The sequence below is a fragment of the Nipponia nippon genome, unplaced genomic scaffold, assembly GCF_047370975.1.
Source record: "Nipponia nippon isolate SJK-2023a ecotype South Korea unplaced genomic scaffold, ASM4737097v1 scaffold_6, whole genome shotgun sequence".
Taxonomy (NCBI): domain Eukaryota; kingdom Metazoa; phylum Chordata; class Aves; order Pelecaniformes; family Threskiornithidae; genus Nipponia; species Nipponia nippon.
Window position 1 is genome coordinate 48,717,040 of NW_028262380.1, and position 17,784 is coordinate 48,734,823.

At 41.0% G+C, this 17,784-nt stretch overlaps 1 protein-coding gene across 8 annotated transcripts in view; it reads right to left on the bottom strand.

Moving 5' to 3' along the window:
- Positions 1-17,784, bottom strand: part of TMEM131L (transmembrane 131 like) — an 82,573-nt gene that overhangs the window by 40,855 nt on the left and 23,934 nt on the right. For 7 of the 8 annotated variants that reach the window (XM_087735623.1, XM_087735621.1, XM_087735622.1 and 4 more), the window contains 4 exons: positions 5,886-5,957; positions 4,794-4,917; positions 3,600-3,716; positions 1,491-1,601 (listed from right to left, as the gene is read on the bottom strand). In XM_087735623.1, the coding sequence (XP_087591749.1) occupies positions 1,491-1,601; positions 3,600-3,716; positions 4,794-4,917; positions 5,886-5,957 (424 nt within the window). Of the gene's footprint in view, positions 1-1,490; positions 1,602-3,599; positions 3,717-4,618; positions 4,683-4,793; positions 4,918-5,885; positions 5,958-17,784 lie in introns of those variants that run through there. The other variant, XM_087735627.1, reaches the window with a different exon arrangement.

The following is a 17,784-nucleotide window of genomic DNA, read 5'->3' on the forward strand; positions in this document are numbered from 1 at the left end:
GTCCAAATCGGTAACATTCAGTGAACTGAAGAGTAATTCCTCAGTTATAGCCCAGCACAGGAAAATTACACCCAGACCCAGGAGAACTGAGTCAACACACTCTCACAACTCAGGTCCTGCAACAAGACTGGTGCCAGGTGGTACCATGCTGCACTGCCAAACATGACCTCAAGCTTGTACTCTAGAGAAATAAAGCATAGGAAAATGCTCCTCACTGTACAGTAAGGAAAATGTCAAATGCTCCCCAAAACTTCTCTACTCAGAAATTCAGACAGAACTGCGAAGCAGCAGAGTCTGCATCCAAACTTCAGACATTACCTGACAACAACCCACCAAGCTAGACGTGAAGATACAGAGAGACCTGTCATGAACAGCATCCAAAAAACCCTGCTCAGTTCTACCCCTAGCACCCCAAATTATAAAACCTGAAGATTTTTCGTTCCTTCGCAAGAGTCTGTCTGTGGACACCCCCAAGCAAGCACACCTGTGTGATTACAGGAAAGAGACTGGTACAGAGGAAAAGAAAGGAAGAGAAAGAAATTGTGCATTACTCTCAGGTAGAGGTAAGACTGACATAACATATATGTAGCAGACTGAAAATTACCATCTGAGCTGAGAATTTTTCTCAGGTAGAACAGAAGACAACATCATGAAGGCAAGCAACGCACCTTACATTTGGGTAAAAGATTAAATTCTGTTATGTGCTAAGATATTCTAAATATGTTTTTGAAAACAATAAATCTGTGTACAATACAGAAGGAAATTTGAAAGACCAGTTTTTCCAGTTAGTTATTCACTTGAAAGGTTCTGCATAGCCTGGAAGACTACGAAAATACCTGCAACTGCAACCGAATGACAGAAATCGTTAAAGCTTCTTTCATTAGAAGTAGTTATGCCTCGTAAATCCACCTTTCTGTATTCTCCACAGCTCCCTGCTTTAGTCAAGCTGAGGTAAGCAAAGCTGACATCTTCAGCACTGATATGGGCAGAAGGGGATACTCTAGCCTGACTCCCAGCTCCTCTTCTCATCCACGCAGCGTGCCACGCTTTTTAACTGTGGCAAACTGTTGGCGCAGCCCTGCTGTGAACTGGCATGGGGAACGGATCTGAAGTATAAAACAGAACAAACCAAAACAGCCCCCCCCCCCCCCCACTTTATAGTACAAAGTTGGGGTTTTTTTAGGACAGATCAATTCTCCAGTTTAGTTCAGAGCAGGGCCTCACAAATAATTTTGTCGGCACAACTGAGAGGACAGCACACCACAGGAGCATGAACAAGAACAAGTGGGAATAGTTTAAATGCCAAAGACTGTCTCATAAAACCAGAACACCAGCGGATCACAGTAGTCCTGTATCTTGCGACCTCTATCCTGCAGTCACTGGCACTTGGACTTTTTGTTAACGTTCCTTGCATCCCAACAACCTGAGGACAAAAACCTTTTATGTCTAAAAGATTTATGTTTCATCTCCATTTGAAAAGTATACTGTACCAGTGTGTGTGACGCCTGGATGTTTTGAATGTGTGGAAGCAGTAAGTAGGCGTTTGCTAGCTGCACTCTAGGTTCTTCTGGAGAAGATGTCAGAGTTCCCGTTCCAAAAACCTGGTGTTAAAAAAAGGTCGTTACATCAACATCTAGTATTTTAGTTATCACAGTAACATACAAAACTACTTTGCTAATAATGACCGTCTCAAGAAACAGATTGGTTTTTCATATTAGATTCTTTTAAAAGACAATTTATAGACAAAAGTTCCAATGTGGAAAGCCACTATACACATAAATGGCACTTTAGCATCTTCACTTATTCAGGCACAATTACAAAAACAAAACAAAGCACTCAGCAGAGCATCAGGTTATCTCAAAAAGAAAGTATCTAAACTCTCTTACTATTCTTCAGGCAATTACAATACACATATCACCATTTGGCAGTGCAGTAATTTCTGGAAAAACTTTGTTATTAGTCCAACTGCATATTGAATTCAATGGTTTTGCCTCAAAAATTGAGTAAAATAATTTTTGATCATTTTGTTTTTTAAAGTCTGCAGTTTTCAGAGCACTATAAGATTTGCAAGTTGAATGCTTTTACTGCATTCATATTCTGCTGCACCAAGATTAGTTTATGACAATGAGATGCAGGATAATGGGGGAAAAAAATTCATTTGAGTTAAGAAAAATGCCTTGGGTTTTTTTTTACTTGTATGCAAAGATTTTTTTTTTAACAGAAAAAACACATGTTTTTAATTAAGAGGATAATACAATGCATTCTATGTTCACTGAAGATCTCTGACTACAGATAGAAAATATCAGATCAAAGGGAATATGCTTTTTTTTTTATGAAGGCATATACAAAGTACATTTTACTATAATGGTACCTCTTCTCCATTTGGGTGAATCTTCTGTACATACTCTTGCATAAATGCATTAGAAACATCAGTCTCAAGACTTTTGGGCTCTCAAGAGCACTGTAACCGTGCATCAACCACCCAAGTTATGCCTGATTTTGAAACTGTTAAACCTAAAGCAAGCTGAAATCATGGGCAGCTACTTCCTCTGTTTCAGGTGGCTGGTGAAACTGTCCATGAAAACCAGTTTGTTACCGATTTTAGCAGCAGTTCAACAGGAGACAAACTGACTTTTTTGATGGCACTGACAACTGCTTCCCCATAACTTGTTGATAAAAGGCCCTGGCTGAGCTGACTGGGCAATAAATCGAGGGGTCAGGAGTGAGTGCAAGGAGAGGAGAGCTGTCAAAAAGAAAAGGTCGATTGCTCTATAATGCGCCCTTCCCTCATCCTTGACGAAAAGTTCCTGCCAAATGTGGCATTACCTCTAATAAATACTATATAAATGCAACACTTGTATTAAAAACCATGTATTTCAACTGAACTTAGCTATGCTTCAATTTAAGGAGCTTTGTTTTCCAGCACAGTATCCAACTATGGGAATGGAATAGCTGGATGGTTGATTAAAGCTGGCATTGTTTTTAAATCACTGAATTCAGAGTTAGATTTTTCTTTAACAAATTGATAAAAGCAAAGATTTTGGAGTATATAATGTCCCTTATAAAAATAAAAAAAGCTTAAGACTTGCTGGAATTCACTAGTTAATCAGACAATAGACGGCTTTAATGCAAAACCATTACTTCAACTTTCACGTTTTAAGGGCCTAAACCTCTCACCCTGTGCTATGTCCCCAATGTGTTTACGTAAAATCCTGCAGAGTCGCCGAAAACCACCTAAAATATTTCCTAAATAGGTTTTTCATGACAAATGCATTCCAGCACAGTGAAGTCTAGACTGCAGTATTACATGAAACCAACTAGTAGTGACAGCACCATCATCTTTTAAGTACACACATGCAAATACACTTAGTTTTACTACCTCAAGTAGCCCCACTAACAGTAGCAATTTTAACCATATACATGTATGAGGGATCATGAGACTAGCAAGATCTGGTAAAACAGATCAATTGTAAACATCACCCCACCTGATTTGTATCAGGAATTCAATGAACTTTGAAAGTCTCCAAGTTCAAAATGTATGAAAATCACTTTTTAAAACACAAGTAAATCCAAAACTCGAGCTAAATATGTGTAGTTACCTGATACGAAAGTACTCCATGAGATGAGGTATTTATAAATAACGAGCTTTCAATACTGCCTTCTTCTGTTGGCAGGAAGAGTACTCTGAAAGAAATTTTTCCCATCGCTGGAATCACCTGCAAAGACCACAAAGAAGCTTGGTTTGCTCGGTGCTGGTGATCACGACACCCACGATTCAGTCGCATGGCCCAACAGACATCTCCACAGGTACACCCCTATCTGTAGATCCTACTAAGCAGAACCTTAGCCCTGAGAAATTTCATCTGCCCACAGCTCTCGACTCCTACAACGGAGAAGAACTGAGACCACACAGCAACTGGCCGTGTTACGGCTGGAGTTTCTCGGCTAGCTTGGGCCTCTCGTCAGGCACGACTCCTTTTTGCACAAGTTAATCATGCAGCATCGACAGCCTCTGCGTCCACAAAAACGCTTCCCTGTGTACAGATAGTTATCACAAAGTGAATCAATCCCCCCTGTGATATATAGTCAAAGGACTCAAAGCTGAACTTGGACAAGACCATTAGTAACCAAAGAGGTCTAACTGAAAGAACAATGATGTTTATGTCTGCACAGTAATACCCACTCAGCCATAGTAAAAACACAAATCAGATGAAAGCATAGTAAAAACCCTTTGCACATCAGCGGAGGATAAAATCTGTGCTTCATCAAATTGAGATCATGGCGATTCATTCTTAACGTGCGTTATATTGTTATAAATCATTAAAAAAATCAGAGTTAAAATAATGATCTTAAATCATAAGGCAATTATGCTCATAATTGCAATTCAAAATATATAAAACATTTCACTGCAGTTTTTTTTTTTAAGGAATATGCAAGACCATTCAAAAGACTGAAAATTCAAGGCTGTAAAACACCCACATGCCTGCGGATTACTGCATAATGCTGCATAGAGCAGAATGAGATTTAAACAGCCTTCTTAACACTGAAAAATTCTTTTCTTTCTCTGTTACTGTAAAACACATTTCCTACTGTAGGTTTTGGATGTCTTCTCCCTTACCAGTAGAAGTAGTAGTAGAAGTGAGCACAAAAAATGCTAGCAAAACCGAAAAAAAGTTGGAGGTCCTACAAAAAAGCACGAAGAAAAAACACAGAATGAAAAGCTTAGGCCAAATGAAGCACGAAGGCTTGGCACTTGGCCATTACATAGTTTCCAAAAGTACATCAACACTCACCCGGCTATGAGCAGGAGACACATGAAACTGTCTAGTAGCTGTAAACACTGAGTTCACTACAACTTCTCTATCTCTACTAGGGTTGTAGGCATGCAGCATTTTAGCTCTGGGTAACCCCAGTAATCTAAAGAGGGGGGAAAAAGAGAAAGAAATTACTCACTGTATAAGCACAGGCGATGCACAAAAAAGCAACAAACACAAATCACTCTAAAACATGTTGATATGCAACAACTTCCTAGTTATAACTGTTCTTTGGAAACATGCCAAACAAATTTTGCCCTTTAGTATACAAAGACAAATAAGTAACATAAGGATGTGAGAGGTGCACTTAGCCAAAACTCATCTGAGTCACTGGGAGCTTAAGAAAAAAAAAAAAAAACAACCGTTACGAGGCACAAAATTTCGCATAAAAAAGTTTAAATAACCAAAGTCTTGTTTTGTCAGCTAAAGCAAAGATTCTCTTAAGGCTTTTGCTTTAGCTAATACATCCTAAACCCCAGCATCTTATATGTTCATTCTGTGCATCCTCTGAAACATTCCTTTAACTCACAAGGGGACTGTGTTTCTTTTTGGTTACTGATAGACCAAAGGCTGATTATCATTTAAGAATAATTTTTAAAGTTTTCTTAGAGGAAAACCCTACCCCCCCCCCCAAAAAAAAATCTCAAGTATTCTACCACTATGTTTTGCCTGGGACTTTCTGGATTTTATTTTCAGAAGTTAAAGGAAGCAACAAGCTTCCCCTCAACTAGGAAAGCAATTTTTCAAGAAATGAACCACCAGCATGAAGAACTGATTTGACATCCATGCGGAGTCACCTGAAATATACCCAGAATGTGTTACGGTTCCCTATTCCCTTTTCCTCTTTCCTAGAACTATGTCGATTTTCATTTTCAAAGTATTGCAAGACAAGAAACACAGTTCCAACTCTGTGGCAATTACTTTCTCTTTCTTTCTTTTTCAGAGGATGGCATCATCTCAGCTAATGCTCTTTACCCAAACGTAGCCCAGTATAGTTGTTCCTCCCTGCTTCGTTATTAATAACAATAATAACAAAATAATAACAAAATAACAATAATGTAAGATACTCACTGCATTCCAAAATGCAGAACTGACGGGTGAAAATGTAAGGCCTTCCCATTTGGAGGCATCTTTGCCGAGAAGCTGAAAAAAAGGGAAAAGAAGCCACAATTAATATTTAGTGGGCATGATGCTACACATTGCAAAGAAGGAAGATACATTACAGGCTCTAACTCTTTATATTCTAAACACACTCTATTTCCAAATCTTTTCATACATTCCTCTTGCTGCCATAAGACTGACCTTGTAAGGTTTCCATACAACAGCACATGTTGGAAAGCTCATGCCAATAAAAGTGCAGTTTGAGAAGTCTCCCATTTTAGAGGCAGTGCTGGCCTGGACAACCTCCCTTCTTTGCTCATATCCCCTCAGTCATGCTGATACACCTGTTTATGGGGCTGCGCAGTGAACTACAGAGGGAAAACAACTTGGGGAATGAAAATTACATCAGCATGGAGCAGATCCCCAGTCTCGTCAATTCGACATTCACACAAGCACTGGTATGAGCACACCTGGGAGGTGCAGAGGTAGAGGAGTAAACAGCAGCTTGGGCAAAAGCCGACATCAAAAGAAGTGCTTGCCTGGCTGTGGCTTTAATGCAAAAGCCAACTTGTTTCTTATATGCAAAAGAGAGTAAGAAATAATGTGAAACACACACATCATCATCTTTCCTTTGCCCTAGGAAAATTCACAATAAAGTTCTCATCAGTTCTAGCACATTTTTAGCTTATTTCAACATGAGTCAATGCCCTATAACATAGACAGAAATCCCAGGATATCTTCACCACTTTCTCAATTAAAACTTGTCCTCCACAAGTCCCAACAAACACAGTGGTAAAAAACATGCCCAGCACTTGTCCATTACATCTACGTACCCAGTGCTACGCTGTTAAAAACTTCCCCAGAAGCAGTCTGCACGTTGCATAGCCAGAACCAGTTTCATCTTTACTGGATGATGCTAATAAGCATCCTAGCAAGGATGAGTCTGAGAAGGGAGGGACGGACTGCGGTCTCATCAGTTATCCAGCTGCTTTGCATAATGTGTGGTAGTATAGTTAATTGGTCCCCAATTTAAAAATGTATTTCTGTAACATTACACCTCAATATATTAAAGTACCTACATAATTCTGTTGTTATATTCCAAAGCAACAGAGACATCATAATTTATTACCAATCAGGAAAAATCAGATTTATTATTATGAAAACCCACAACTTTTATGAAAACATTTCTCATACAAGGGAGCAAACTCCCCTGCTGCTGTCGCAGGAGGAACGCAATATATCCAGGTAGCATGTCTGGGGAGCTGCTAGAAAATAACGAAAGAACAGATGCCGCAGAATTACAAAGCCTGGGTGAATTACAGTCTCCTGCCAACCACCTTGTCTCTGCCCCAGCCAACTCTTGCTCTGTTCCTAGAAACGCTGCAGCAACCAGCACCTTTTCCCCCCTTCCAAAAGTCAGCCTCAGAGATGTACCCAGAAGGAAAGTCTGAGTACTGTTGTTGTAAACACACACAAATTAAAATTACTACTGCGGTAAAAGCCCCAGCCGTTTGGGGGAAGGCACATCTCTTCAGGGTCCTCAGATCCTTTTTTTTATATGCACACGCATATACAGCAAAATAGAAGTCAAGCCACTGATTTATGCACTACAGTATCACCTTGAACCCCATCAATGCTTAAGTTTCTAGCACCTCCCAGGTACTGCTGAAATACCTTTTCCCACCAGAAAAACCTTTGCTGTGAAGGGCAAGAAGCTGAGTGCTCCTCTGCGCCAATGCACGTAACTGGCAGCCGCTCTCCAAGACTTACTAATCTTCCTTCTGGGCACCTCTAGCAGCATCAGCTCTTTTCCTCTCAACCCTCACTCTCTGCAACAGGCACCCAATGCAGTGGGTGCAAATGCAGCTGTGGATGTAGGAGACTGCATTTCATTTGGTTTGAGTGAACAAGGCCATGCTGCAGCACCGGCTCTTAAAAATGCACTGTATTACTGTTCAAACAACAATCAGAGCCAACACTCTACTCGTCAGAAAATGGGAAAAGCCCTGTGAGAGCAGCAGCAGCACCAGGGATCCCAGGGCTGCCGTCCCATCCCCTCTGGAGAAGGCAGCCTGGACCTGGGATGGCTGACGCTAAGCCTCAGCTAACAAACTCTGCAGGCTCTGAGCTGACTCCTGAGCACAGGGGCAATTTCAGAGCATCCCTGCACACCGCTCCCCAGCGGTCCCAGGAATGGGCCCATGGTTACAAGACATCCAGCTTCTGCTCTGCACCCCACAAAAGCTGCCGAATTGCTCCAAGCCCCAGCCTGGCCCCGAAAGCAGAACAGCCACATTCCTACGGTGCTGCGCTCATAGCCCTGCCTGGTGGCCAGCTCCAGGGCGTCTGCACCGCTCAGCAGCGGGCCCAAACCAGTGCCAAAAAATAACTTGAGAGCTGAGTTTATTCAACGGCAGGATGAGTGGAAAGAGAAATCCACCAATGTTTTGGGTGGGTTTTGTTTGTTTGTTTGTTTCCCCCCCACCAAAGGGAGAAGACAACAGATTGGAACAGCAGGAATAGGCAGGGGATCGTTCTGCCCATCGCACCTGAACAACCAGGATGCATTTTAAAGCCCACCACTACAGAGAGAAAGGGAGAGGCCCATCTACATTAGAAATGTAATTCTCCAATGTGTTAACCACAAGTCTCTTAAAGCCAGCTGAAAGCTGGCAGAACACCCTTCTGCATCCCTGTGCTCCAAATACAATTCAACACATTCAGATCTCTGCAGGGGATCTGACACGGAAATAAATGTCAAAGGCACTTTTTTAAGACATTTAAAAGTTGAAGTCACTTTTTAAAACAAAACATTTACTTTCTGGATTTTTTTTTTTTTTTTAAAGAACCTCATCTCACTAATAGATTCACCTCAAATTATACCAAAAATTTCTCTTTTGGCTACAGATGACATGTCCAAAAAAGTACATGGGTCGTTTCATGAGAATGTTACAGGCCTGGGAAAGACACGCAAATATCAGCCTAAGAATGGAAGTCTTGAAACAACAAATGTGGAGAAACAAGTCCTCTTCGTAACAGAAAAAGCCTGGTTTCCAACTACTCTTTAATTGTTTTTAAAATCAGCTAACATCACATTAAGCGTGCCGTCTAACAAAGCCGGACTCCACACTCAATGGCATCTCTCTTTTTTTTCAGGCAGACCAGTTGAACACCAACTTCTGAATGATAAATTTTGATACAGCAAGTCAATTTGAACATTTCAGGGGGCATTTTTAAGCACAAGTGAACAGAACTGGAGGTAAATGGGAGAAAAAAACAGAAGAGGGGAAAGGAATTCTTTGCAACTACTTTGAACACTTAGCAGCTATTGCCTTTGTATCGAAAACCTAGTTTAAATCACTTTCCAGCCTAACACTTCAATGCCCTTCCTCCTCTCCATCCTCACAATATATTTAAAACGCTGACACCCCGAACCATCCGTCTCCAGACAGAAAGACTAAGAGCAGCTGAAACACTGGGGAGGCGAGGGAGTGCTCCACAGGGTCACCCAGAGCGCCTGGGGCAGGGGGAAGATGGGGGGCAGGCTCTAGGGGGAAGGAGAGGGTGAGCCCGAGAGACCGCAGCTCCAGCTCATCACCCGGATTCACACAAAACATCCAGCAGAGAGAGGCAAATCCTGAGGGTGCACACTATTCCTGGCACTGGGGGTGCTTGCCAGGGAAAAAGGTGGATGGGGAGCCCACAAACAGGGGCTGGAGGGGAAGGTGGGTGAGGAAGAGGGGTGGCACCAGGGGAGCAGACCAGGATGGAGGAATGCAAGAACCCCCGACTGCCGGTGCAAGCAGAGAAATGTGTCACCCTACAGCGGCAGGTTTGGTTTGGGCTTCTTCTTGTCGTCTTTTAACGGGAACACAAGCTGTAAAACCTTAAGCTATCATATTCCCTCCACTGAGGTGCTCATCTGTAGTGAAAAAGGGCATCAGAGGAACATGGAGAAGTTCCCGCCTTTTACAACATCTCCTGCTCCAGGAAAGAACAGTTTGGTGCCCTGTGGATGTGGGACTAACCAAAGGGGATGCTCGCCACACACGTGCTGACTGTGCTGTTAAATACATGGCTGAAACTGTTTTACCCTCACTTCTCTCAGTTCTGTTACTCTTTGATGCAATTAGTAAAGCAGGGGAACAACCAGGTCAGTGTGATTTTTACACATTTATTTACTGTCCCAAACCCTAAAACTTATATGGAATGTATATGATACACAAACATTTGTTCCAAATAAGCAAAGACCCTTTTATTTCCCCCAAAGTGCAACACAAAAAGATCTTTCTTCATAATAGTATTATTCGTATTTCACCAGCCAAAAATCACAAGAAAAGTATTACTCCTAAAAATCCAAACAAAAGGCCAAATCTACTCTGAATAAACTGCTGGGTTTTGTGTTGGTGTCTTTTGGTTTTGTTGTGTCTTTTTTTTTTTTTAAATAAAACTTCGAAACTGAGTTCATTCATCTAATTATATATATTAAACACTCAGCAATCTTCAGAATAAGCGGCATCTGAGCAGAAGTGAGGGGAAGTTTCTTGGAAGGAAGTTTATCCCAGTGTCCCTTTTTCTTCTATTAGCTCCTTCAAGTCTTCCTTCTGTCTTTATTTCCTTACTGTAATTGATTACTTTAGATTATTTTAGGATGCATACTATCAGATGATTTAGATAGCAACGTCTGTAGTTGAGAATAATTGTAACTGCTACTCAGTGCCCTTTCTTCATCCTTCCTTTTTGTACCCTTTGTTCACAGCAGATGAAGAAAAAGCAAGTCACGGGAAGGCATTTTATTGTCCAGTCTTTTTCTTTACGGCTGCAGGGTTTTCTTGCAAGCAGCAGGCAAAAAGGACTGGATTCCTTAACGTACAAGAGGTCCTTTTTGAGTGAAATCTGCTTAGGCAGTACTGGGGAGGTTTTTTCAGTATATCGATAAAAGTAAAATTTGACTTATGTTTGGCATTTTGGCACTCTGTATGTTCAGTGCAGGAATATTAATGAACCCACAGGATGAGGTTTTGAGATACGAAAGCATGTATGTATTGTATAGGAAAGCACAATTTTAATATGTAAACTGAAACAGAGAAATGAAATTAAAACCCCCTCATTTACTGACTAATTTTAGATTCATTCCTCTAGACTCCACCTGATAAACAAAAAGCAGACTAAGAGGATGAGATTCACACATATGGAGACAACCAAACCCAAATACTTTTAATAGTTCTGATTACAGCTGATGCAAAGAAATTATTTTGACAAATGAAAATTGTTAATTAAGAGGAAATTAACATCGAAATGGAAACAGATCGCAGCAGCAGATGAACCAAAGTCGTCTGCAGAGCTGATACAAAGCTTTGGTTTGCCACATCACCCAGTCCCTCTCTTCTCTCAACTTCCCATTTACTAAAGACAGTAAAAGCATCAAGCACTAGTTATGAAGGCTAAACTGCAGCGCCTGGATGACAAAAAGTAGCTTTAAAAGAGGTGATAAAATTGTTTGGAAACACAAAATTAAAACTTTTGTTTACCATCAAGGCAACTCTGCCAAAAACACCAACAGGAACGTTATTAAATTATGATTTTTTGTAACCAATTTTTTTTTTCCTAGAAGCAGAAACAGTCATCAGAAATCAGAAAACAAGTTTACCTTGCAACAATACAGCTCACAGGCAAGCTATATGTGCAGCATATGGAAAAGCATGGCTCCCCACGGCCTCAGCCGTGCCATGCTCGCCACCTCGGCTCTGGAGACTTACAGGACTTCTCCTGAAGCCCCATACCTACGTAAAGACTTGGGTGATAACATATGAACCAGTCTGCGGATATTTTTTTTTCCCCCGGAAGAAAAAAAAACATCCAGCAGGTAAAAGAACAAAAATGTGAATTTTCAACACTGGAAACCTAGAAGGCAAAAAACTCTGGTATTTTTAGCACCACGTTGTTTAGAGAAGAGGGGGAGGACTGACCCACGTCTTCTGAATACTTGGGGATTGGCAAACCATTGTTAGGAATTCACTTATATGCTTTACCAGAGAGCTGTGCTGCTTCTGGAAGAAGAGCGGTCGCCTTTTTCTCTGAGCTACGCTACGTACATCAGGGATGGACCCCTAGACTGCGGAAAGCAGGAAAGGCCAAACCAGTGTTACCCATCAAATAATACGTGTGCATGCTTGCCTGCTATTTTGCACGTTCTGGCTACAGGAAAATAGGAAAGGGGAGCTAAACCAAAATAAACCAGTGAAATGGACAAGACAATCTCTCTAAAAATAAATCCCATGATTTATGGCCAAAGTCATGACTTAAGGGGGCAGACAGGTCTAGCAATCTTTTTCTTTTTTTTTTTTTTTCTTTTTTTAAAACTTCTGAAGTTGTCAAAGCAGCACATAGCCAAGACCTGCTCACCAAAGTTTCAATGGGCTGATACTTAGTTTATTTTAAACATTACTGAGATAAAGAGGTATGTAAGCCTAGCTCAATGCGTAAAGCACAAACCACTCTCCATCACTTCTGTTCAGCCCCTCGTGCATCGCTCTCCTTCAGCAACTGTGAGCAGCCTCCTCAGCTCCTCTCTGGTGTTTCCACTGCCATTAGTTGTTCTTCTGGGTAACCTTTTCTCCTCTCGCTGCCTGTGCTGCCTCTTCCTATAAAATTCTGCAATAATGTTCATAGAAACCCTTTGCAGAATAGTTACCTAAGCCAGCAGCGCTTCAGTTTTATTTATTACAAAACTACAACAAAATTGCAATGATCAAACTTGCAGTATCTCACAGGATAGGCTTATAAAGTTGCATTTCTCAACAGGATGAAAATGGAAGGACACAGATAAAAAAAAACCTGGCTTTTCTCCCTACCCTCACACCCAAACAGTCTCCTTGAAAAACATCCAAAGAAGTTAAATGCAGACCACGATAAAAATCAGAATAAGACTCATGAAGAAATCTAGCGGAGACGATGAGCAGTGAGGCACAAAGCGCTATAGAGAGCATCCTGGTGAAAAGGCTTTCTTCTCCAGATGTGCCTGTGGTTTGTATTTTAGCAGCAGCAGCACAATAAAACATGTTTAACAGCAGAGCAGAATTATTCCCTCCCATAAATCAGTCCTCAGCTTCTGAAATAACTGAAATCTGTACTAAATTACAAGATTAATTCACAATGACCTGAGTTCATTTGAAATTGTTTACTGAAACCTCTTCTTTTGAAATCCTTTAGCCACCCAGATTTCAAGCAACAACCAACGCTCTCCAGAGATGGTCCAGGGGGACCCTGTATTGTTTAGGCATCTTGGACAGACAGTCTGCTTGAGCGGGGGGGGAAGGGAAGGCAGAAATTTTAAAAATTAAAAGGTATACAAACCCCTAGAAACCCCCAAGCACAGACCTGGGAGAACAATAAGTGGGTTATCACTGCATTGGGTGTGCAAATCAGGCACCCATGTGGCCTAAGCTGAACCTGCAACTACTTGTGGGGACACACACACACAAAAAAAAGGAACCTTATTTCAGCTAGGCTGAGAAATATCTAAGTTATTTGTTTTGGATAAGTGTACAGGGCCTACTAGTTCAAAGTGCACATCAAACATTTTCCTCTGAAGCACCTCTACCTGTGCCAGCAAATCCCAAATATCCTGGCAAACAGAACATCCACCTTCATTTTCCTTTTTGCTTCGTATAATTTAACAATTGCCTGTTCATTTTGCAGTGTTTCATACGGTGATCTCCGAATACTTAAGACAATGATAACTGCTCTGAAATAAAACCTTTAGTTTGCCCTTTTTTTAAGCTTCTTTACAATTTAACTTTTTGTAAGAAGTCAGCAATCTTCTGTTAAACTGTTAAAATCGCAGAAATGATAAAGTTTACTCTTTTTTGTAGTTCTTCCCAAAACAAATTAAGACACACTTGCCTAATACAACAAACACTTTTGGCTCCATCAGAAGCCTTGGCATTCTTGAAGCTTTATCTTGAATTACCAGGTCTTGGACTTGTGGGGTTATGAGAAAATACTGCATTTCATGTCTTTTTAAAGAATGCTTCTAGCCCACGAGTATGCAAAATAAAAACACAAATCCCAAAGGCACACAAAGCAGCTCATACTATTTTTTTTTTCCTTTTTAAACCTCAAAGCTTTTTCTCCAAGTTCACTTTTTGAGTAATTTGCTTACCTTGTAGATGCCAAACCCTCCAAAAAAACCCCTAAAACCCTTTAAAATGCCTGCATAACCCAGGTTTGTTCTTCAAAAACTGACGCTAAGATCACAAATCATTTCTGAAATGTTAACTTTTGCCTATCTTAATTAACAAGCATTAAGAAAGGCAGTCAAACCTGAAAGCACCCTGGCCTACTTTATACATGTAAATAAATGGCTGCTTTTTGAAGAACGCTGCTCAACTCTCACAACTTAAAAATCGCTTCAAGAGGAGCTCTGAGACTCCACACCTCTGAAAGATCACGCTGTTTACCCAAACTCCCGCCCAGAGTCCCTAAACCGAAAATGAAACATCTTCAAGTGGAGATGTGCTGCTCATAGCCTTTTTCAGTCACTTTGAAAACACGAACCCTAAAGAAAGAGCACACGGAGAAGTACCTAGAGAAAAGGCTTCCACAGTGTCAGCACGCTGCCTTCTCCGGCTAAAAGCAAAGCACTAACTGCAAGCCTTGCACTGAAATACCATGAAATTTAAATGACCGCTCCCCACCCAGAGTTCTCAAAGCATTTTACCAGAAGCAGTCAGGTTTCACAGCATGGCCCTGTGAAAGAGGTAGGATAAAAGAACCTTAAGCAACACAGAAGATGGACCACAAACCCACCTGCCTTGTACTTAAGGGGGGCACTTATTTTTACTTACTAGGTAGTGAAGTACTTAATTCTGTCCTTGCAACGGCAAAACCATGGCAGAAGATTATAGCTGCAAGGGCTGTTTTTAAGCATAGGCCTGCACTAACATAATTAGGAATCTAACAAAGGAAGAGACAGATACTCCAGAAGAAACAGCTACCAATTCTATCACACCTGCCTCAAGGAAATTAATTCCCCCAAAATAACAATGAACTCGTTTTCTGTTCCTGCAGAGTGTCTACAGGACAATTAGCAGTATGGAAGGAAGAGATCCAAGCGAAAACAGACCTTGCCTTTTTAATGTAACAACGGCAATTCTGTTTCTACCAGTTTAAAATAAAAAAAAAAAAAATCATCAAGCGCACAAAATTTTACTCAAAACAACCCCTCCCTAGGCTGAAGAGCAAAGGGCCGATTTCTGTCAATTCGGCAGCAACCTTCCTTCGAGCGTTTCGCTGTCACGCGCCGGGGCAAGGCGGCATTTCTGGGGCTGGGGGCTCCGGCTGCTGCCGGGAGCGGGGGGGAAGGCAGCGGCAGGAAGCAGAGCGCGGCTGCAAAGCGCACGGCAATGGGAAGTTACGTTCTTGTCAAATATCATTGCACCCGGCCATTTCCTTTTTCTATTTACAGCCGCAGCCAAAAATTTCCATCTTGACAGAAACCATTTTAAAGTTAGAACAGTTCAGCAAAATGCATGAAAGAGCTCTGTGGCTGCTGATAAGCTTGACCTGCTTAATAATTAAGAGTGATAATCCTCCTATAGCAATTAAGAGTGATAATCTTCCTACAGGAGCTGCCTTTTGCTGTTTCTGCATTAATCCAAGCCTTTTAGTTTCTTTTTATGAGAGTACAGGCCTGTAGGACAGCCAAAGCACAGATGTGCATGGTAGATCTAGAGGCCCATAGGAAACCTTTACACTGAACCTGTTAAGTACTAAAAATCCCCTCCCCGTTTTTTCCCCTGAAACAGAAAAGAGTATTAACTAAAAAGGAAACGAAACAAATACAAGAAAACTCAGACTTAGGACTTAAAAAGAAAAAAAAAAAATTCTGCTTTCAATTTATTCCCTTTGGGCTGGACAATGCACCTGATACCACCTGCCCTGAAAAGAAGCCATGGAAAAGTCAGTCAGTTCACATCTCCTAAAGCTGCAAAATCCAAGGTTGACACAATAGTGAAAACATCAGCCTGGACTTTCCACTTCTTCTCTTTTGTAAATTTCAGCTCAAATCTTTAAAAAAAAAAAAAGTATAATCTTTGAGCATCAACCTTTAAGCATAGTAATTTACCTACAAACATCCAATACCATTCCTTGTTTAAGCCAACATATGAAGACAGACAACCAAAACGGGTTCAATATGGAAAATCATACAAGTTATCTACACAGTACTTTACCAGATAACTTCAAATGCTACTAGTGTGGAAAAGCAAACGCTACAATATATAGTTTAGACGCATTAGGCAGTAAATTAATTTACAAACTGGTAAGACACTGGGGAAGTCCCTCTCGAAAACTTAAACAGACGCATCTCTTTCAAAATCCTTTTACCAAACTTTTGCTTGAGTAACACATCAAGACCAGCTTTCTTAGTGCTGTGTTTCAGTTTTATAAGGAGAAAAACTATCGCTGCTATTGACTGCCAAGACTTACTAAAAACTTGATTCTCTTCTCTAACAGATGAGACTTCATACAAGACTTTCTGAAGCATGTGCAAACTACCCAGAATTTAAACTACACACACCAGCTTTCTAAGAATACCTAATTTTTCATGTCATTGAATAGCATTTTCACAAGCCGTATTATATGACTGTGAAAAGATGATGCAAAGAAGAAACATAAAAGAGAAGGAGCAAGGCTACACTTTTCCTAAAGGTACTTTAAGCACGTGCTGCAGGGTGAGGCTGTGGTTGCACGGTCATCCTGGGTGCAGCAGGGGAACAAAGCTGCTCTCCCGCACCCCAGGGGCCACTACCAAATCTTAAGGAGGAAAAGTTAAAGATAAGTCACTAACCAAACAGCAACACCGAAAAAGTAGCTTCGGCCCAAAGTCAACACCTCCATCTCACAGGAGCATCACACTCTCGTTCTTGTTTTCCACCCCTCCCAGCTGGGGTGTATTATATCCGCTTTAGTGCCCCTCCAAATGTTTTGGCGTCACTTGACAAAGCTTTTTGTTCTGGTGCAGTAACCTACTGGATCTATGTCATTTTACAGATGTGATGTGTAGTATTATTTATTAGACAGGACATATATTTTCTCCAGAAAATATGGAACTTTTTTCTCATTAAGAACCTTTTAAAATTACAACAGTGATAAAAAACGTGAAGACTATTTATTATTCATTCGCATTTTATTAACTGATTGAACTGCGCGTTTTCATCTTCATCTATACACTTCGACAGTCCAGTCACATATACCTACTCTTAAAGTAAAAGCTTTTCTTTTCCAACTCCCCATACGAAACTCCAGTTCTTCTTCCAAGTACATTCTCTCCCACGGGCAGAAAAAGAACGAGGGAACCCTCCACAGCATCAGATCACTTCCACTTTCTCACCTAAAGCCAATAAACCCCTTCGGTGGCAGGACACCGCGCAGGCAGCCTGCCGAATTCCCCCAGCTGCCCCTTTTGAAAAGAGCAGCTTGCTGCACTCGCCTGCCTTGTGTCACTCGGCACTCTGGGTCGTGGTATGCAAAATGAAAAGACAGCTCCATGATTTAGTGCTATTAATAAAAGGAAGCACTCTCTCAGTGTATTTGTGACCTACGCCTAAGTACTACCATGTATTTATACTTTGCGAGATTACATTGTTAAAGAAAACAGAGAGATGAAAAAATTTATACCAGAAGATTCAAACTGGCAAAAATTCAAAAATTTTGGCATTACCAAGATTAGTAGTTACAACGCTTATTGCAGAAATTACCAGGTCCTTACAAAACATCTGGGATCTGTTGAAGCCAATGCACAGCATATGCTCCGAGCCAATTCTTCTGACGTACAAAATGCTGCAACCTTCTGCTGTTAAACAAA